Source organism: Lichenostomus cassidix, chromosome 2, assembly GCF_008360975.1.
Source record: "Lichenostomus cassidix isolate B80296 chromosome 2, HeHo_3.0, whole genome shotgun sequence".
Lineage (NCBI taxonomy): Eukaryota > Metazoa > Chordata > Aves > Passeriformes > Meliphagidae > Lichenostomus > Lichenostomus cassidix.
Window position 1 is genome coordinate 91,814,085 of NC_139482.1, and position 22,219 is coordinate 91,836,303.

The 22,219-nt window shown below is 41.1% G+C and overlaps 1 protein-coding gene across 4 annotated transcripts in view; it reads right to left on the bottom strand.

The window, feature by feature from the left end:
* The window catches only part of GLIPR2 (GLI pathogenesis related 2), a 30,374-nt gene extending 16,744 nt beyond the window's left edge, over window positions 1-13,630 (bottom strand). For 2 of the 4 annotated variants that reach the window (XR_014850042.1, XM_085052389.1), the window contains exon 1: window positions 13,443-13,630. Coding sequence is in view for 3 of the 4 variants with exons in the window: in XM_085052389.1 (XP_084908515.1) it covers window positions 13,443-13,497 (55 nt within the window). In the remaining variant the exon portion in view is untranslated. Of the gene's footprint in view, window positions 1-10,839; window positions 11,051-13,442 lie in introns of those variants that run through there. The other 2 variants (XM_085052387.1, XM_085052388.1) reach the window with 2 other exon arrangements.
* Window positions 13,631-22,219: the final 8,589 nt, after the last annotated feature.

Sequence of the window (22,219 nt, forward strand, 5' to 3'; positions counted from 1 at the left end):
ATCCAATGCACATAAGAAAGCCACTGCAGTTTCATGCAGTACCTTGAAGTTGGCTTGACACTTTCCTGACTACAGTGTCATTGTGGACATATATCTAATATATTCTCCTTAACATGCTTTCAGGCTCACTTTTTTTGTATCAATTTGGCATAACACAGCAACCCTGTTGAGCAAGGTGACATCTGCCCACCACTCTCCTCCTCCTCGGTTCTCCCTCAATTTTGTGTTTCATGAGTTGCACATCAAACAAAACAGGCACCTCCATTCTGGTATTCAAACACAAACACACCCCCCTTTTGCTACTGAACCTGTCCCATCACGCTTGTTACCACTGCTCTCAGCTCACTGATTCTACCAGGCCAGAGTCCTAAACCTCTGATCTGCTGTGTCATAGAGGTAGCCCATTTCTGCAGCATCTAGCACAAGCCACTGAGGAATGCAAACCTACAGCCAGTAAACCCCCATCTCTGATGCAGGGGTACCAGCTTACAGCAAGGACATGTTAATACAGCCTGCAAATCAAAGACATTGAAAAACACAGCTTTGAAAGATGCATCACATACTTCAGGCTATGTGGTTTTTAGCTTGAGCCAATGCTAAACATGCAGCTGTTATCACCTGGCCTTAAAATGCCATCTACTCAGGACTAAATAGAAGATAAACAATCTGACCTGCAAGTATGCAAATTTCTATTCAAATTATTTGCTCTCAATGACAATAGCAAACTGAAATTCTAATTTAAAAAAATAAGTCAACTGAAATACAGACTTTGTCAGTGGTCAGTGCATCCATTAACAGAAATACAGCATAATCCAGCTCTGTACGAACATCTGGACTTACAAAGAGTAATAGGTCATGGACAAAATTGAGCTGCTTTTAGGACAGCAGGCACTGCTATGCTGCCCCCGGAGAACCTCCACCCTCCCCTTCCCTCAAAGGTGACTGCTATAGAAATGCTTATCTCCTGTGACTCAAGCTCATGTGCTAACCACCTCCCTTTGTACAGCTTCTCCCGTGCCTGATGATGTGTGGAGAGGGATGCCCAACTGCCAGATATATTTCAGATTTGTTGCAGAAGGCGTGTTAAGTTTTTCCATTTTACCAGTGTTCCAAACACTGAGAAGCCAGGCATTAAAAGTGAGAGTTAATGGGAGTTTTAGGATCCCACCCAAAAGGGAACAGCTTCCCAAACAGCTGTGGAGACGTACTTTTTTCCCCTTCATGTAAGCTGCTTAAGCTGCTAGAAAAAAATTATTTTATACTGCCAGGAAGTTAAGTTTGGTCATGAATCATTACACTGCTTAATAAGTAAAACAACTAAAGGTATTAGATGCAGGTGCTTGCTCCTCATTATTCAATTATGTACCTCTATTTTGTATTCTTCTGGAACATTGGCTAAGATAATGGCAGCATGTGACAATGAATTTCTAGCCTATGATGTGGTACACATCATAGAGCACACCTTACAGCTGTTATGCTTTTGGATTTTCAGTTTCACTGATCAATTTCATGTGACTAGGGAAAAATAAGTGGAGGAATCTAGGTAGCCTTTCCCCTCTCATTTGTTTTTCGGAGTATTCTATTTCTCTATTCTTCCTGTCTCTAAACAATACCAATCTACTCAGTCTTTCTTGAGTAAAGAGCTCTTCATGCCTGACTGCCTGAATCATAGAACCCTGTCTTCTCCTGCCCCTTATTCCTTAGTCTGGACATCAAAACAGAAGTGAGTTACCCAAACATGTATTCCCTAACACGAGATGCTCTCCATCACCTGTGCTGCTGTCAGCTGGATGTACTCCACTGGTCCTGCAGAGCTGCAAGGTGAAATGGCAACAGAGGAACAGTGAATTGTTCCACAAAGCACCAAATCCCTACACAACAGAAATGCTTTAGTAGGTAGCCTTTACTTCAGCACTCAGGACACACAACATTATACGAGGCATACACATGACTAGCAAAAAAGGCATACTTTTTGAGGCCTAAGTATCTATCCTGGTGCCTCAAGAAAGAGCCCTGCACAAATCTCTAGGGGTAACATTTCTTCTCAGTGCTTTTTGTTCCATTGTTTATGGATTAATCTTTACTGGTAATGTTTTATTTTCCATAAATACTAAGTTTTTCTATTTAGCCTTCAGTTAATTAGTATATAGTGCAATCAACAGGAGAGAGTTGGGACTGTTCAGTCTGGAGAAGACAAAGCTTTGGGGACACCTTATTGTGGCCCCTGCTGAAAGAGGGCTTACAAGAAAGACGGAGGAAGACAATTTATTAGGGCCTGCAGTGACAGGACAATGGGTAATAGTTTAAACTAAAAGTAAGTAAATTCAGGTTAGATGTAAGGAAGAATTTTTTTTATGATAAGGGTGGTGAAATACTGGCACAGGCTTCCCAGAGAGGTGGTAAATAACCCATCCCTGGAAACTTTCAAGGTCAAGTTGGATGGGGCTCTGAGCAACCTGATCTAGTTGAAAATGTCCCTGTTAGATTAGGTGACCTTCAAAGGTCCCTTCCAACCCAAAATGCCCTATATTTCTATGAAAAAAAGCCTCATTTAGGATGCTACACAGAAGGGTACCATAATGTCTGTCTCAATCTCTCTTTGAATCATGACAGAGGCCTCAAACTCTTCACCCAGTGTATGCATTAGAGGTACATTGAGATAATGACCCCACCTTTCAATCCTGTCCCAGAAATAAACAACTAGAAATGTGCTCATATAGCAACAGGACTCTGCATGTTATTTCCATGTTACACTTCAGGGCCCAGAGTTTTTGCAGCAGCTAGTAGGGAGTATGGCTAGGAACTGGAGATTATTCTACACCACCTCACATCATTTTCCAGGAAGGGGGAAAGGGATCTCTTCCATGTTGAGGTAGCATGACACAGTTGGGTACTGTCAGGCTCTGAGTGGTATAGTGGGAAGCATTTCCATGTGAATTACCCAACTCTCTTGTACACTTCTTCTATTTATATGTTTGCTGTTACTGTTAGTTTTCTTCCTGTTTCCAATTAATTGTTCTTATCTCAACACATCTTTACTTTTTGCCTCCAATTCTCCTCTCCAGCCACCCACAGGGAGGGGGAGGGGGGAATGAGCAAGCAGTGTGTCATTTTGGGGTGGTTTCAGTGGGAACACCAAATTGGAGAATACCATTCCTAAACCAGAAGAGAAGGCAAGTGCCAGAATACATGGAGAAGGCACACACAAAGTAGATAGAAAACACATACAAAGCAATCAAGTAACTGTTTAAACACTGAGTTTAAAGCTCTCCTTTAAAACTGAAATCACTTCAGTCTCCCTTGATTCTGCAGAATTGCTCCACTCTGCTCTGAAAGCAGAAGTGGTTTGTGGAATAAGAACACAGCAAATACAGCTTTTAGTATGCCAAACAGGTCTGTGAAAAAAATTAATTAGAAGCTTTAGGGAACTGCAAAGTAATTACATAAAAAAGTCCTTTGTCACTGTTCAGATAACTGAATATACCTCTATTTTGACAAAATTCTCAAAGTACATTCACAGACTGGAAATAAACAAAATTCTCAAGTAAAAGACATGTCATCTTCTAAAAACCACATTTCCATCTAACTTTTTTTAAGGGAACTGACATTTATTATTCATCTCTATCCTCACTTAAAATGTAACTCTTCAGAAACCAGCCCTAGCTGGATCTTCCACACTCTGAGAACAGCATTTCTTCTATAGAGAAGTGATGATGTCTAACTGATATGAGGAATGTTAAGAAATCAGTTATGTTTTACTGCATTTTGGTTTGAAGTCTGAAACACTTCAGGGTGGTCTCATGCTGGCTGGCATCTGCAACAAGAGAGTGAATGTTCCATGTTTGTTTCTCCATGTATTTAACTGCACTTTCTTGCCCCTAATTTGGGACTGTAATATCTTCCAAGACTGCCCTTAATGCTATTCCTAAATACATCATTTGGGAAAATGGATCTGACACTCCAATCCACAAATCACTTCCAGCCATAAAAGCTGATCTCCCTCAGTGTTAAACTCCCCTTTCCTCTAACAAAACTGGCTGATTGCTTGGAAATATACAGAAGAAATGAAATCATGTGTATATCCTGGAGAAAAGGAAAGATAAAATCACACTATGTTTAGAAAGTATTGTATCCTGGGTGGGGTTTCCTTGTCTCCTTTTACACAGTCAAGAATTCCATGAAGGGGCAAGGCCTCCATCCTATACAATAGGCATTTATGAGAGATATCATAATTGTTGGTACATTATTTCCCTTCCAACCTGAATTATCTTATAACCATACTAAAATTTAGAAGAGAAAGTATTGCTTATGGAATTGAAAGGAATTGGGAGTTATAATTAGATACTAGTTTAAATGGGAGTAGTTTCCTGGAACATTCTTATGTTTGCTGCTCAAAATAGCTTTCCCCTCAGTTCAGGAGATCCTTCTTCAGGGAAGAGTTTCTGTGATGTTTTTCAGCATCCAGTTTTGCCTAAACTTTGCTCACACACCTGCTTATCAGTGGGGTGAGCTTCAGAACAACAGTAAGATGTCTGAGTTAATTGGATCTGATGGACAAGGACCCCACTCCTTTTATTATCTGGACTTACTCTACAGCAAACTGGCAACTCAATAACCTTGCATTACCTGTGCCACATGACGTAAAACACTCTTTCCCCCCATACTCAATTTGAGGCATGTGGCCTGAGAATATGAAGCTGCCAATGCAATAAAGTTTCAATGACATTAGTCATGTCACTATTTGATTGCAAATCCTATTCTTGCTATAATAGACAGTGCTGATTACTTCCTCACTTAAGACCTTTTATAAACAGTAAGGCAATTGACTGCCCTGATTAAAAAGGAACACCTGGTAAACTAGAGGCTGCACCACTCCGAGAGGGAGCAGAGCCTTCTGTGATACAAGCATTTAAAAAACAAGCAGCACTAATCAGCAGTCTTGAGGTTTTGAGCCCTCACAGAACCAAGTTTTCATTTTGACTGGAGGCAAGGGTGTGAGGAGAAATCCTTGGCTTGTAGCCCCTCTCTCCTCCAAGCAGACCAATAATCAGAACAAGAAGCAGTCACTTCCATGGAGTGTCCATCTTATATAAAGCTGGAACTGACTGCTTATCATATCCAGAGCAGCCAATCCTGGCTTTGCATGAAAGACAATCAAAAGTATTATTTTTATTACTATTCTGCTGGGAAGGACACCTGAATATTGTAATTATGCACCACCCACCCAGAGACAACATTTGTAGGCAGCTAATGTGTATGCTGCTATCCCTTTTAAAAAAAGGCTGAGAAGACTCTCTCATCAGGAATGCTTTCTGTTCTTAAATCTAACTGCCACAGAATTCCTAGGGCACAGGCACTTCAAATACAAAGCCAAAAGCGACCTGCCTGTGTTAGAACCACAGGAGGATGTTAGAACCACAGGAGAAGTAATTCAAGCAATAGTCTCCATTTCTTCTCTCCTCAACACTGTATCTGCTTAGTTAATAATTACAGAAATTTATTAAAGAAAATAAGGCACAATTGTATTCACTAATGAGTAACAACTGGAATCAGTTGTTTTGGGTAATTGGAAACAAGTAATTGAATTGGAACTGAGTGATTTTTTCTGGTCACCTATTCATATTTTGGATGGTGCATGTTCTTATGCTCTGTGGATGGGCAGCACCAAACAGAACCCTGTTTTTACCCAGTGCCAAGTTCATTTCACATAGCACAGCTAGCTGTCTGGTGCCAACCAAAGTCTTCACAAAGTGAAGAATTTTACAAAGAACCAAAGAGAGATAGAAGAACAATCCCATGTTTCCTGGGATATGCTTCTTCATTTTACACCTCTGTCATTCATGTTCTGTCGTGGCTTGGGGTAGGCATACCTGAACTAGCTTTAATCTCATCAGCTCAAATATCCTCCCACCTTGCTTTTCTGCCAAGGATATCCAGCATAGCTTTGGCAATGCTCAAAGTATGTTTACTTATGCACCTCCCTGAGGCATGGAAATATGGCCATGAACATTTCTTCTGATCAGTGATGTGTGTAAACTCACCTATCCAGTAGCCAAAGTCAGGCAGGGAGAGAGAAATGTTACCTTTACTCACATTTACTATCAATTACATCATGTCTTTCTCATCCCTCTGCTCAACAGGTTACACTCCAGTTCTCATAACTCAAAATCTAGGAAAAAAAGTATTTATTTCATGAAATCATAGAATAATAGGATGGTTTGGGTTGAAAGAGACCTTTGAAGGTCATCTAGTCCAACCCTCCTGCAATGAGCAGGGACACCTTCAACTAGACGAGGTCACTCAGAGCCCTGTCCAACCTAACCTTGAACACTTCCAGGGATACATTAAATGATCTTTGCAGTGGCCTTAAACAGCCCCCTATTGTCTTCCTAAACAACACCCCAGACTACCAACACCTCCTCACACTTTTTGCACAGGAGCCAGTTCTGGAGCAGGGAGACTGGGCACCCACACAGCCTCACCTCATGCCCCTCTGCAAGGCCACCCAGCCCAGCTCTGGCTGCTGTTCAGACCTTCACAGACTGGGCAGAACTTGCTTACATCTGCCTGTAGAAACAGAACAGAGATATGCTCCAACTTATCTTTCAGAGAACAGCATGGCCTCTACAAAAAGAGATATCTGTCATAGCCTTCTGCACTGTTGAGACATGTAATAAACAACAAAACAGTTAAAATCAAAATACTTGTTTTCTCATACTTTTTGTTTCTGCACATAGAGCAGCAACAGAAGGAAGTTCAAACCCAGGCAAGATACACACTACCAACTGTACTGATGGAAAATGAAGGGTTTGAATGTTTCCAGTAAGAAATGCTTTCTTCATGCTCAATTTGTTGTTTGGGGGTTTTTTTGGTTGGTTGGTTGGTTTGGTTTTTTTTTGCTGTACAATGCAATAGCATTGGAAACCTTGGTAGATTACTACAGACCATTACATTCTATCTTATTCTTTGTGAGCCCTTCCTACTTGTTTTGGTATTTATCTGCCTTGAACATGAGGAGCTAAGGGTATAATCTAAGAGTTGACAGGAGCAACCACTCTTGCATGCACTGGCTGCTGCATTCTCCTCTTCTCCCCCACCAAAGCCCTGATGGTTCAACAGACAGGTAAAAATTTGGCCCAGAATACTGTTTGCCAAAGCTGGATGTGTTACTGGAAGACATTTCTTTATTTGCTATTTATTGAACTTGAACCTAACAATCAATGTCTTCTGCACACAAAAACTGGGGGTGCAGGGTTATGAACTGAAATAACTTTGGTTTTGAAGGGTCATTATCCCACCACACCTCCAGTTCAGTTCTGGTGTAAAGAAAAAGACAATAACTTGTGTTGACAAGTTCTACAAATGTCCCAATGTTACCAAATGCAAAATCTCAGTTGCTAGTGGTTCAGAACAATTCATCTTCCCTATCCCCACCGGTTCAGCAAAACCAGCCAGCAAAACACTTTGTCATTTTGGCAGCTTCGGAGTATCACATTTCTCACAAAGCAAGCAGGTCACTTCTCTAGTATGCCTGTACTTCTGTCACGACTTGCCACGCCTGTCTCTTACCAAGATGCTGGAGTACAAGTCAGCACTTCAGCTGAAGATGTATCTCACTCCTCAGAAAACACAATAGTCCTTTTTACTGTACTCTAAAGATGCATCTTAAGAGTTAAAAACCAGCACATGTTTCTAAATGAGATTAAAACCAGCATGGAAAACTGCACGGAGTCTGGTTCCTGTCTCTTTTCTTTTTGTCAAAACCCTTTCTCAGCCCTCTTTTGTTTTTGTACTGACTCAACAAGCAGAGCAGTACATAACTCCCAACCCTTTCTCTGGAGTCCCACCCACTTTTGCAGAAGGGGCAAAAAAATAAAACCAGTAGAGAACTAAAACTAAACTATAAAAAGAAAACCAAACTCTGTAAAACGATAGCAGTATTTACTGAGCCTGACCTTGTCTTTGACACCGTCTGCACCCACTTGCCAGACAGAATAAAGAAGGCTATTCCCCCGTAGGTAGCAAGCAGGGCAACCTCCCGTCCCCCACGAGGCTGAGCTGGGCGGGAAGTGGAAGAAGTGAGAGTTTTAGCCGCTTTTTCCTACCACATCGCAGCCTTCTCAGACTCCCACTGCTCAGAACGAATCCCGTGCTCCAGAGCGGAGGAGTGGAGCTTGCAGCCAGCTGCTTTCCTGAGCATCCCCTGCAGCTGCTCGCAGGGATGGATATCCCCTGTGGGGCCAGGGCTGCCCGCAGGACTCGACCCTCGGCCGGCCACAGCTGCAGCAGAGCCAGAGTCCCGCCAGCACGGCGGGCTGAGCAACAGGGCAACGAAGAGCTGCCAGCTCACCATCCCCTCACTTCCTGAAGAAATACTTATCCCTGTCTTTTTGGTTAGAGTTCTCTGGGATCTGTGGGGGGGGGCTGCCTGCACCCCCCCTAATCCAAATGCTGTGTGAAAAGAGAAGATCGGGGGAGGGCAGAGGGGGTCTCCGTGTTTGGTTTAAGTGTTTGCAGGAGTTATGACCACAGAAGGCATTTTCCTAACCCTGACAAGGAAGTTTCAGTATGAATTTGGTTTCAGCAGCCTGCAGCTTCCAAGGAAGAAAGCTGAGTCAGAGATACCAATGCTTTCAACACAGCTCTATTCAGTCAAGCTAACCAACACTAAATCTCTAGCTCTGACACTTGGAATGAACATTGCTTCAAACATAATCTAACAACTAGTAATGCAACACTATTGGAGAGTTGTTATTGAAGAACTGAGATTTTCAACAGCAGTATTTCTTTGCATGGCCAAAAGACCTCATTACCAAAACCAAAAAGTTAAAGAAACTGCACGTTTATTTTAAAATAGTGGCCCCACTTGTCATGAATTAGACCATCCTTAAACTGAGCCTTCAGGTAATCTCCGCCTTAATCTTTCTGACCCAAGAGAGGAGCAAAGAGTCTGTTTTGAGGTCAGGTAGATCCCAACGTGTTACATGTTCCCGTACCCTAGCACAGAGAAACTTGTCTGCATCACACCTTAAGAGTACTAAAGTGGAACACGAGGTATTTTGCACAAAACACAGAGGAAGTATTACTCTGTGAAACAGCTGCTCTCCCCATTCAAAGGCAAACCACATCGAATGATCTCAGACAGGAATTTGAAGACTTCAGTGCACTAGAAAGGGCAGATGGGATTTAGTTAATAAACCAATTGTCAGGACAGGATCTCACTTTTATGATTCATCTAAAAATATTGCACACAGCTCAAAAACAGTAACCTGGACCCAGTTTAATATTGATTTGAAAAGCGTGACACAAGGGCCAAAGTATTTTTAACATGTACCTAGATCTCAAGCTCTATTTGTATAACCACTTAAGGATGCAAACATTACCCAAGCCTTGGCAAAGGGAGTTTCTGGTCTGTCATTCTTCCTAAGACTGTGAAAATCAACTAATGCACTGCAATAAACGTGCAGGACAAAACAAAGATGGTCATTGCCTTATGAGTGTTTTAGCAATTTGCATGTATTAAAACAAAAGAAGTTTTTTATTCCTTTGGGGATTGGGAGGTGCACAGTGGAGTATCTCTACTGCTTTTGCCCAATGTGCTTTGTTAATGTAATGTACAGACACTACACTTATTTGATATTTGTACTTTTTATGCTATTAGCATGGGAAGTGCTGAACTTGATACTTCACAGCAACTACACTTACTCAAATTATTATAAGGTTATTTATCCCAATCTACTTAAAAATATGCAGCTGCCAGGATATGGGGCCAAAACCATCCACTGGCAGCTATATGGTTCTTCGCCTGGACTTGGTGTTATACCAGTAAGCCCTTTATAGTCACAATTCCAGACAGCTCTGATCTCATCTAGGACGCTGACCTTTAAAAACAAAGAAAAAGGAAAAAAACCCCAATACACCCATGCTAAGGCCCTTTAAAGCGATTTTCCCTAAGTTTCTCTGAAGAGGCCTACAGTTTTAAGTTAATCAAGTACTAGGTTTTGCTGACTATGTCCCCATATGCGCTGTTTACACACAGGACAGACAGACAACATGCCACCAGGCTCTGATTTGTCACAGAAACAACGCCCTAAGCACAAGAACAAAAAATCCCATCCAGTTTCACAGCTGTTTCAGAAATTCGGGACAGATGTTCATTCATGGCTCTAACAGGACAAAGATGGAGAAAACCCTGAGCATGAGCTCTGCCTTGTTAAGGTCTCTAGCTCCTCAGCAGCTTTGGAGGAGTCTCCCCCAGTCCACACTGTCAGAGCAGGGCACAAAGAGAGCCAGCAACAGCAGGGAAAGAAGCAACAGCACAGGCAGAAGCAGCAGGGAAAGGCTTAAAGAAGTGCACAGCTGGGGAGAGACTTAGAAGCCCAGCAAGGCTGTCCTCAGTTAAACGGTAACCAAATCTTAAATCTAAATCCTTCCGACAGGAAGGGTGATAAAGCTTACCCCCCTCGAAGCATCCTGCTGCTTAGCTGCAAGGCTGATAAGTTTTGTCAGACAGCAAGACACCAAATGACTTTGAAGCTATGGGGTTCATAATCATTTTGTGCAGCACAGCAAAAGCACTGTAAGTTACAAAATATAAACTGTGCATGAAATACAACTACCTCTACACAGTGCAGGCTGCGGAGGGGGGGTCGCTTTTCTTTTCTTTTTTTTTTTTTCAATCCAACCCTGTGTCAGAGAGAAAGCTCCTCCCAGGCTGTACCATGCACAAATGAAAGCAGCTTTCTCGGAGGAAAGCCACTAAACGCTTTAGCAATGCTTTCCAAGCACAAAACCAGGCACGGACTTTGTGCGAACACACAGCCAACTGCATTTGCTCACCTGATTTTCCCATGACCAAGTGTGTTTCGTTTGTTTTTTCTTTTTTTAATTTCACCTGCTTCCTCCTCTCTTGGCTGAGTTTTGCCGCTAAGTGCCGAGATAGTGTGTTTGCAGTTTCAGCTCAACTTCTTCATTTGCCTGCCACCGCTGCCGGAAAAAACTCAGCAGCATGAACCCACTACCGCCCCTTCTTGAGCGCTGGAATAAGCCTGCCCATGCCTTTATAAGGCATGGGGACACCGCTCTTTTTTCGTGAAAAGATCCTGGTTAGGGTCAGGAGCTATTTATCCTCCACAGTAACCAAGCAGCTCCAAAACACCATATGTTTTCACATACCATTTTAGCTTAGTAATCGCATCTGTCTTCTGATAAGAGTAGGCTGTGAGAAGAAATTCTGCTGACAAATAGTTCCGCTGCCACAGTGGGCAGAGCCCATGGGGCTAATTCATGCTGTTGAAGTTTTACCCTCTTGCTGTACGTAAAGTTGAAACAGGAAAGTGATAAAGCACTTTGAAGTATAACTACATCTTTATGTCTAAAATGAATCACTTCCTGCACCGTTACAACATAAGCTGTAGAAGGTATTAGTAAAATAAGATTTTGCAGGTTAAAGAGGAACCGTGCTGATGGTGTGTTTTTGGAAAGTGTTGGATGTGAGTATGTCTCATTTTATCTGTGTGAGCACGCTGTGCCACTGTTATCTTCATGTCACATCGAAATGCCTCAAGCTAATCTGGCAAACATTACCTACTTTAACTGCAGTGAACATGATACTTTGATTTAACTTCAGAAGTGCTGCATATCTCTAAACAATAATTCAGTTACATGTTTCCAACTTTCATCTTCTCATCATCACGAAAAATCATCTGAGGTTAATGCCTCCCAATTTTTTACAATGCCTTTCAAGATTTCTAAGGTTCTACTTGGTTTTGTGTCAAGTCTGCTGGCTCAGCAGGTTTTAATTAGCTTTTGTCCACCTCGGTATGCTAAGCTCCATGATAGTAAAGAAAAAAAAAAGATGCAAGGGTTGTTTTTTTACTTCTTAAACAAGTAGCAGCAGCAGGTGGGGAAAGGTATTCCATCCATTCACCAACACACTGCTCTTCCTGCAGTTGTTTCAGTGTCAGGGCTGAAGCACAGGTTGAGGGAGTGTCACTGACAGCTGATCGGTTCACTGAGAAGAGGCATGAGGGCAACTGATCTCCACCCAGAGGAGGAAACCGCAGCATATGAGACCATACCCATCCTCACAGCTGCCTGACATTTTCCTTTGCTGGCAGCAAGGCAGGCAGCAGAAGGAGAAAGAAGTCAGAGAAGGTGGAGAAAGAAATCTCTTAGTCTCTTTGCTGCAAGTGGCAGTAGCTGGCTGAGGGGCAGGGTGGAGAGCTGGGGCTGGTCCTATCGAACCCTATCAGGCAAAAGCCACTGTTTTATTTGCTTGCAGGAGGAAACAAACTATGGGCTAGTCTGTGATCCCTAGTCTCTTGAAATGCTCTGCTAAAGTTGAAATACTGGGCTGCACTACTCCTAGGACATACATCAGCAATAGCCAGTGCCACCCTATGACTGTGACAAGGAGTAAAAGGGATTTTATATTTGTATTGCTGGGAGTCTCTGGTATTTTAAATGTTTATTTGTATTCTCATACTTGATTGTTGTATTTTATACTGTTTATGTTTTAGATCTTTATAATATTCAGCTGAATTATAAAGCAACATCCCTTTGGGACCTGGACCACTACTAAGAAACAGCATCAAGCATCTTCAAAAGCTACCAGATACACCTGCATGCAATTGACACAACATCCTGTGACATCACAACTTGGAAAAGAGGGTTTCTCTGATCTGACAAAAATCCAGTGTTACCTACAGTGGGAAAAAATGGGGCTTTTTCTGATCAACAAACAAGGAAACCAAAATCAATGCTCACGCCTGAAATGTAAAAGCATCAGTACAAAGTAAATGCCATGACTCATCAAAGACAGGAAAGCAGGGTAAACTGAGACATACAAAAGCAAAAAGGGAGGAGTGAGCTCAGTTTTTTAGTATTTTAACAGCACCTCCTGAAAGTTCCACACTAAAAAATATTACTGAAGAAAATTATCAGATGGGAATATGGAGGAGGTATGTACATGAATAATTAATAATGCAAACAAGCCTTTGAAAATAATGAAAGTGATTAAATAAAAGCCACTGCTATGGAAATTTTCAAGCTGTAAGCCATTAATATCCCTTTACCAGTTTCAGGTAGTATAAAACAAATGTGAATGGTAACTAAAAGGATTTTCCATTTGCTTTATGATGTATCCAAGCACCTCTAAATGCATGTTTATTTAATTACTACATGATTCCTTTACACAGAGAAAATACTAGGATGACATTGGTATTATCTAATAGTGACACTGGAAACTATCTTACAGGTACAGAAATGCCCTGTGCAGTCAGAGGAATTCAGTATTTTGCCTCCTATAGCAATGCCCACTAAATGTTTCTGGAAAAGGTGCAAGAAAATGTACAGTGTGGACTGACTAATTTTTAATTGTTTCATCTCCCTGTTAAAAAGAAAGCAAAGCAAAAGAGCTGTATAGAAAAAGTAACACTTACCTAGTAAAGACTGGTGTAATAAATATTCTTTCTGGAAATAGGTTATAGAGCACATGAGAAGGAAAAATAGAATTTGAAAGGAAGTGCATGACTCATTACAATCAGGGAGTTAGTGATAGTTCATCTGCAGTAGAGCTATTTCATCTGCATCCTAAAAGTCTGTGGTTAAAATTTTGGTGTCAAACTGACTCTGGGTCATTCAGATGACAAAACATTCCTCCTTCTAGCCTGTCTTCCTTTTTCTCCTAACAAAGCAAATCCTTTTCACCTGCCCACATCAGTCACTTCTCTTTACCTTGATGTGACTGACCCTAATGCACAGAGTGTCATAACCTCCTCTGGTGCCACCAGATACTTCCCTTCTTTGCTTTCCTGTCTCTTCTGGAAGCTTCCTACATCTCTCTTTCTTTCTCCCGTGCCCCAGCCTGCCCTGTGTGACTTGCAGTTTGCATTGTGAGTGGCCCTGGGTAGCCACAGGCACTCCTGCAGTGCCCCAGTTGCCCCATGGCTGCAGACCTTGCAGGGCCAGTGGTGGAAGTGGCCATGTGGATTTCTGGGCCCAGCTGGGACTGTGCTGCTGTTGCCTGTTGTCCCATACAGCTTGGTCTTCACAGCCAAGTGCTGACAGCCTTCGATATTCCTCCAGGACCTTCCAGCAGCCAGCCACAGATGACTAAATCTGTAGAAACTTGGGACTAAACATCTTTTTGATAGTGCAAGGAGCCCCAGGCAGATCCCAGGTTACCTGTTGTCTTCCCAGAGGTTTGCCTGCACACAGCTGAATATAACTTTCCATCTGGCAAGGGCACCACCTAAGCAGTGCTGCACAGCAGCTTTGTGCCTGTGGCGAGGGCCCTGCTAGCATCATGGATTTCAGCCTGCAGATTTCTGTTCCAGCTGCAGTGCAAGTGAGGAAGTAACAGCCAGCCAGCTGCTGCCTATGCAGATCCCCAACTCCTTGCAGGCAGGTTCAGACACATTCAAGAAATCCTGAGATGAACCTTTTCCCATGTGCATGCTCTGACGGGTCCAGTTGATGCAAATGCCTGTCATCATCAATGTTTTGAGTCATTAATTCATTCCATCAGTTGGCATCTATCAGGTACAATTAGGTGTCCACACAGACTGGGACAGACATATGACAACACTGTCACATGTAAGACCTGCGATGGAGGTGTGGATGCATCCCATCCTTTTTTTAAACGCAACACTAAGCAGTTTCTCCATAAGTCAAACCATGAAGACAAAAAGTTTGTGAGCAATTCCAAATGTAACAAATCCGTTTTCCCCAGACACCCTTAACAAGCAACACTAAGGACCAACAGTATTTATATGGCTAGAAAAACATCACACAGGAATAACACTGTGTATAGTGACAAGAACCATGACTGAACTGTAAAATTATGCACAAAGCTGTATCAGGCAACAAGAAAATTGCTTATTTTTAAAAATGTAAAAGGAAAATTGGGCGAAAAATGATGGTAGAATATTTGAGAATATTCCTCCTCTTCCAGTTTTGCCAGGCTTTGCTTCTGGACTCTGTATTCATATTGCCATTTCACCTGTGAGTTATGTCAGGTTGTGTAGCAGATCACAAAAAGTCAACTTTAACACAGATGGAGACGTTAATTTTTCTTGCAAGGCAAGATACTGCTTTTTAGTTTGACCATAATGCTCAGTCACTAAAGAAAATTAAAAGAACTGAGCTGAAAGGAAAAGTGCAGAATCAAGGTTATACCTCTTTTCTCAGCACTGTGCTGTTATCAGATGGCCACATCCACCAAAACCCTCACACAGAAAACAGCAGACTGTGATTGCAGAATAGTCATTGACTTCAACTTCTTCCTACACATTGTGAGATAAAAGTAGCATGTGATTAATCATCATCATAGAATCACAGACTGATTTGGGTTGGAAGGGACCTTAAAGATCATCTAGTTCCAAGCCCCCTGCCACGGTGGGGGAGGGAACCAACAACTGTCTCAAGGGCTGGATTCCAAGCAAAGGTTTGGAGAAGAAAATGTGTGAGTATTGTTGTCCAAAGGAGTGTGGCACAAGCACTGCCATTCTCTCAAAAGGCCCAGCGACCTACCCAGCTGACATTCTTCAAGCTCTTCTAAATGTCTGAGAGTAAAAGTACACAAATCTCACCAGAGCAGGACAGTGAAATGCCTCTTCTGATTTGAGATGTTCCTAAACATGGCTCAAACTACAGAGGTTGTCGCCTCACAAAAGAATCAGAGGAAAACCCTCAGTAAGATTGCTCTCAACTAGCTCAAAGCAGAAGCCTTCATAGGAAATGCCCCTTCCCACCTGTCCAGATGCTCAGAGTGCTTCCCCTCCACCCTGACAGGGAGAAAACAGGCTCCAAAGAGGCAGCTCAGTCTTAGGATACAGAGGAGTTAGGGGAAAGAGGAAGTGAAGGTGCCCTGGACAGACTTGTGACACAAAGAAGGATTTGGGAGCACTGAAGAGACTTTCTGTCATTTCCTCTAAGTGTTACCTCTCTCCTCCAAGGCTGCAGTGGGCTGAACAGTATCTGAAGCATGCTTCGTGGGCTCTCTGCTTCAGCGCAGTACTTCAGGCTGAGTTTAAACACCATTTTCCCAGGACCACTGCTCTGTAGCTATGATAAGTTAAATGACAGCCCGGGTGAGCACAAATACGTAAAGGGGTCAGAAAACAAGGCCAGTTGCTGACTTCCAGTATTGGTGTATCCACACAAACACACTGACTCCGGCAGCACCTGTATTTTGCCTTCTTGTGCGTCGCCCCACAATCTACTACTTTTTATATCTGATCCACATAACCTTTGTTTTAGAAAAACCTCATCCTACTGATTGGAAGTACCTCCTGCTTAACAGCCACAAATTTAGCTATTTCATCAAAATATCCTTGTACATGAACCACATTATGAGTCAGAAAGTAAATTTGAGCAGTTACTCATGAATGAGATCACACAACTCTGATAGGTCCTGGAAACCATCAGTTTAAACATTCAGAAGAAGACAAGAAAGCACAGCTGATATTGAGGAATAACTAGAGAAAAAACAAGAAAAACACAGGTTGTGGTATTGTTTAAACCTCTGATTTGCTTCTGCCTTAAATTACATGGGCAATCCTAGTTTTCTCATCTCAAATAAGATACAGCAGAAGTGAAAAAGGATCAGAGAAAGGCAGCAAGGTCATGGAAGCTTCATACACAAAATAATGGGGCTTTAAGCAACCTGTTCTAGGGGAAAGTATCCCTGTCCGTGGTGGGGGATGGAACCAGATGATCTTTAAGGTCCCTTCAAACCCAGGCCACTCTTCAGCCAATGGAAGAGATCATGGAAAAGGAAATTACAGTCATTACTACAAGAGGATAAGCAACACAGATGGCTCATGACTGTTGATTGTGTCCTCCAATACAAGAATTAGAGGATATTAAAAGAAGCTTGTGGGAACACAGTTCAAAAATATGGATGTGTGATGCAACAGAGAAGGTGCTTTGGCAAGATTTTATTTTTGTGCACATTGCCTCTTGTCCTACCAGCGGGCACTGCTGAGAAGTGCTTGTCTCACTCTCCTCCACCCCCTCCCTTCAGGTATTTATACATGTTGATGAGATTGCCCCTGAGCCTTCTCTCCTTCAGGATGAACAGTCCCAGTTCTCTCAGACATTCCTCATAGCAGATGTTTCAATCCCTTGTCTTTGTGGACCTTACTGAACTGAAATCACTCCAGCTAGGTCTGTGTCTATCCCTACATCATCTTCCATCCAGCAGCTTTTCTACCTGACATTTACATCAGGCTTTTCACAACTCCCAAAATGTCCATATTCAAGCACCATCACATCTGCATTCAGCACAGAGCTTTGGTTTGGTTTATGAACCCCCACAGAGTACTGTTTGCCACTCTGGGCTATGACTGTCCTAGCAAGTAGCTCAGCGCAGCAGTTCAGGGAGATTTGTAGCTAAATGTTCATTGAGTTTCATCTTGACCTAAGACTAGTGCAAGGCCAGCAGCATGGAATGAATACCCAAGAGCAGTTGTACCATGTCAGCTAAACTCCTGAGCAAGTCTTTGGCTATACACAATCTCAAAAGGATCCATTTTACACCCACAGGCAATCCCATGGTGCAGACTAATGAGAGAAAGAACACTATGCAAGATGGGCATTAGTATCTCATCTAACCCTGCTTTTGCTGACCTCTTTCTCTTGTTGACTGTGTGTCCTCATAATTTCATCCAACTCACTCGGCAAAATCTTGACTTATCTCACTGGTACATGTAATGAGTTTGCAATGGCACTGCTCATCAACCTTGTTATCTAACAACATCACAGTTGATTTTCCTTAGGTAAGATTCCACTGGCATTACCGCTTTGTGTTGTCCTTCAACTACAGAAACACAATTAAATTCAGAAGTCAAGGTAATAAATCCAGAAAGAAAACACAATTTCTGTTAAATTATATTGGTCAGTGTTTTCCCCAAAAAATATTTCTTTGCTTAATAATACACTGTATTTTAGATGCAACAGGCACACTTGCAAAAAAGTTCCCAGCAACCTCTGACACCAATAAGGGCAGTGCTTATCACTAGCAGTTGAACCATCACATTTGAGTTGATAAAATATTGCTGGAAGCAGGCATCTGAGCAGGACACACAGACATCTCTGTAATGTTAACAAGAAGGTTATTCCCAATGCCTTATTTCTTTTTTGCTCTTCTTTCCCTCTATTTTGCAATCAAATTGCAAAGCCATCTGAAAAAATAACCATACCCCATATGTATGTCATGTCTGTTGTGGATCTTCATTCATACCTCCCAGTTCAGGGATCTTGCCCTCATCTGTTGATGCTGCTCACAGCTCTGTCACCACAAGTTCACACCTTGGCACATACCCTGGCTTATCTCCTGGCTATGCTATTTTCTGCCTCTTCCATCCCTGCACAAGGCTCTTACCATTCCTTTCTTCTTCTTTTTTTTTTTTAGTGAATCAATTGGAACCAGGTTTTTTTTGCCAGTCTGCAGTTCTCTACAAATCTTTTAAATTCACTCACATTCAGACAACCATTTCAGATGCTTCTATCATATTTAGTGCCAGCACTTGGTTTTAATATCCTAGGATTGTGGAAATTTCTGCTTTTGTTTTTTCTTAAAGGTTCCTCTCTAACCTCTTGCTTGTAAAAAAACTCCTGACAGTGTCACCTGTAAGGAACAGATGGCAATTAATTTATTTTTAAATAATATAGGCATTGAGCTATTTTCATGAAACCTGCATGAAACAGTGGGAGATGAGAAATTGAATTGGATACTTATTCTTCTTTTCTCAGTGAGTGCACTTTTCCCCCATGAATTCTGTCCCTTTGTCTTTTCACTCAGAACCCCCTGATGAAATCCTTGCTAACATTCCATTTTCTTAGCTCTGTCAGCACATTTATATATCTGTATTTTCAATATACTTTTTTTAAAGATTATTTCCTATACAGATAACACATCAGAATGATTTACGCAATTTTAATGTATTTTTATTACTTTAATAGTCCACCAAAGAATGTACAGCCAATATTAAAGTTGACAAAAATGAAATATCGTTTTGAGTCTTCCATGTGGATTTTAGACAGGATATTTTGGTTTTTCCTAGGATATTTCCCTATCTCTTAGTCTGACATAATTCCAAAGGCATAATTTCAATTTTTCCTTTTCACACTCTGTATCTACAGATGACTGCACTCTGTCTCCCCAGCATTATACTGTACTGCCCACAAGCAGCACCTTCTGTTTCCCCTTTTGCTACTTTGTTTGTTCCTTAGCACTTTTAAGACACCATGCACCACTCACATACCACTTAAACTGTTTTGCAAAATCATAAAAAAGACCAGCATTGAAAGAGTTTGTGAGTAGACAACATTAAACAAGAAAGTGAAGAAAAGTCCTAAAATCCTCAAGATCAGCTGGAGCTGGAGCCTGTACTACCATCTTTAGGCTGTACTACCACCCATCGGCTTAAAGTGGAATCAGCAAAAGCAGCTGAGCAGACAAAGCCTCTGCTCTGCCACAGCAGCTCAGCTCCTACAGGGACATAAATCCCAGCAACTGGAAATTCCTCAACCCTGACAGATACAGCTACAGTGGCTAGAAAGATACCAAGGCTCATTATGGTCCTTTTTGACCATAGCTGTATCTGACAAAGATTTTGGCTTTTCAAGGTAGGGTTTTGGTCTGGGTACATGGGATTTGCTTGGTAGCAGATCCAAGACTAGATTTCTTTTCTATGAAAAATGAGGCAGTTTAAAAAAATTATTGCTTAAAAAACACTTTCCTTTTTTTTCTTTAAAGGAACATCAGTTAACCATTTCAAATATAAAGTTCTTCTCACAGATGAAGGTGCAAGCTATCTTGCTCTTCTTTCTTATTCTGGAAGGTCTTTCACTCAGGATCACTCTTTACAGCTTAAGTTTGCTATTTAATTCTTAATATTGCAGGTAAAACTACTTAACCTTAAAGGTTATTGTGTCAGCAGAAGTAATGAAATGCCATGGTCTTGGATGTCAATGTAATCCAGTGCATCTTCAAGTAATTTATTATTTTATTTGGTCAGATAAATCGTCAAATCTGTTTCTTTTCTTTCAATCACCTCCATCCTTCTGTTATTTCTTTGGGCCTTACTGCAGTTGCAGCAGCACTGCTCGAGTGGAACATTTTGCCAGTCCAAAAAAAATTAAATACAAATATCAATCTTCATGTGCCTACTTCAGGCATGGCTTATCAAATAAATAATTATCTATATAAGATAGATCACACTTATTTTTGTCCAGGAGCTATGAAAAATGTAGACCTCTAACATTCAGTCCAACCTGCTGATCTTATGAATGGAGCTTCTGTTACATATTTACATACATTGTACAGCAAATGGGTAATTTTTAGAAAGCTACAGCATTAGTTTCAATTAGCATCAGGCTAACACTAATGCTAACACTGGCCTAAAATGTACATAACTATAGGAATATAAGAACTTTTAGCATTACCCTTGCTAGGATTGCTTTAAAATGTGTGCTTAATAGCACACATTTAGAAGTGTGTTATAGAAGTAAGATTTGCATGTAGACTCCTTTGTTGACATTAAACATTAGCTCATTTCATGTGCCTGATACTCAACCTTTAGCAGCTCAGCACAGTAATCACATCTTACTTTACACCAGTTCTAGCTGAAGAGCTCTTCATGTTAAAAACAGGTAATGTAGCCCCATAGTTACTGGGTTGTATCTTGGAACTCAAGCAAGAGGACAAACATTGTGAAGGGGAAGTTGAAAGTACAGCTTTCTGGGTCTGTGAATATTGGTATCAGTGGATTTTGAGATTCAGATTTTATTTACAGCTGGCACACCCAGTAAATATTGAACCTAATTCATAAAATTGTTATTACTGGGTTTACACTAATACAAGGTAACAGCAGACAGAACAAAGGAAAATTCTGAGTCTTTCTGTACTGAGTGTGAACGCTTGGGATGCTTTGTTTGCTATTCCTGCTTGTTGAGACTGACCATGAATAAGAAGACAGCCAAGGTGGTACAAACTCAACAGCAGAGTACATTTTGTCATGAGAGGTATGAGAATGCCCTAATTTCATAACCATGAGCTTAATTTCATAACAGATGAACTCTGACCTTGTTATTTTGTACCGTGTGTTTTAAAATGCCACAATTTATTTCTTGTCTGTACTTTTATAGCATTTCCTTAATAAATTTTCCATATATTGTCCATTATTTTCAGCAATAAAAATATTTTGAGCATTTCCAACATAGAACTATACTAATTATAGGAAGTGCCTGATTTTTGCTTGTGGTGTGCTTTGAAGATACAGGCCTTTTTTTTTTCCATACAACAGTTCAACATAAATGCCCACTTCAGAATACATGAATTTTCACTCTTATTAGTATTAACACTACTGGGTGAAAAATACTCAGCTGTATAAACTTGCTGAAATCTTCATTAGTATTTCAAGCATCATCTGTTTAAAGAAACTGCCTTTTGGTTCCACTCAGCAGAGGGCAAAGTTATTTGAGCAGGTGATTCATTTAATTAGAAAGCTGTTCTAAAGATAACTTTTTTTTTTTTCATACCAGAGTTAGTATGCTTAAGAGTATCTGACTCTAGCTTTATGTTGCTGTTCTAAGTATGTAATTTTAATAGATCTCACTGGGGAGGGATAAACCTTCAAGCATTATTTATGCACACACTGAAAGGTACCACACCTTTTGGAAATGCAACTGTTGCTCCAGTGGAACATCTGAATGATGAATTATTTATTAAAGCAAGGAGGATGGGAGGGGAGCCCTTCTTCAAAGTCATGTCTGTTTCTTTCTACATGTTTACATGTAATTATTTTTCTAGAGTCTTGATGTTAAAATTCAGGTAAGTTTTACATCAGAAATGCTTTTGGAGCCTACTAACTTTGACTTCCAAATCTTTGTTCTAATTTTTAATGAATGCTGCTTCAGATACTGAAGATGTTTAGAACCCAATCCCTGCTGCTCTTTGGAGACAGGATCTATTAATATATAATCTCTGCTCTGCAACTCCATACCTGTTTTGTGTGTGCAACATGAAATTTAGAGAAATACTGTTTCCCTAAAGCCTTCCTCCCAGATTTGAATTTTGAGTACTCCTAGTAAGTTACACTGGTAATAGAGCAGCAGTGGTAAAACTTGGTCAGACGAATACAAGAATTTATGGTTAACACCTGCTAGGTGGATCAATACTGTCCAGTGAAATGCAAGACCACAACAGGGG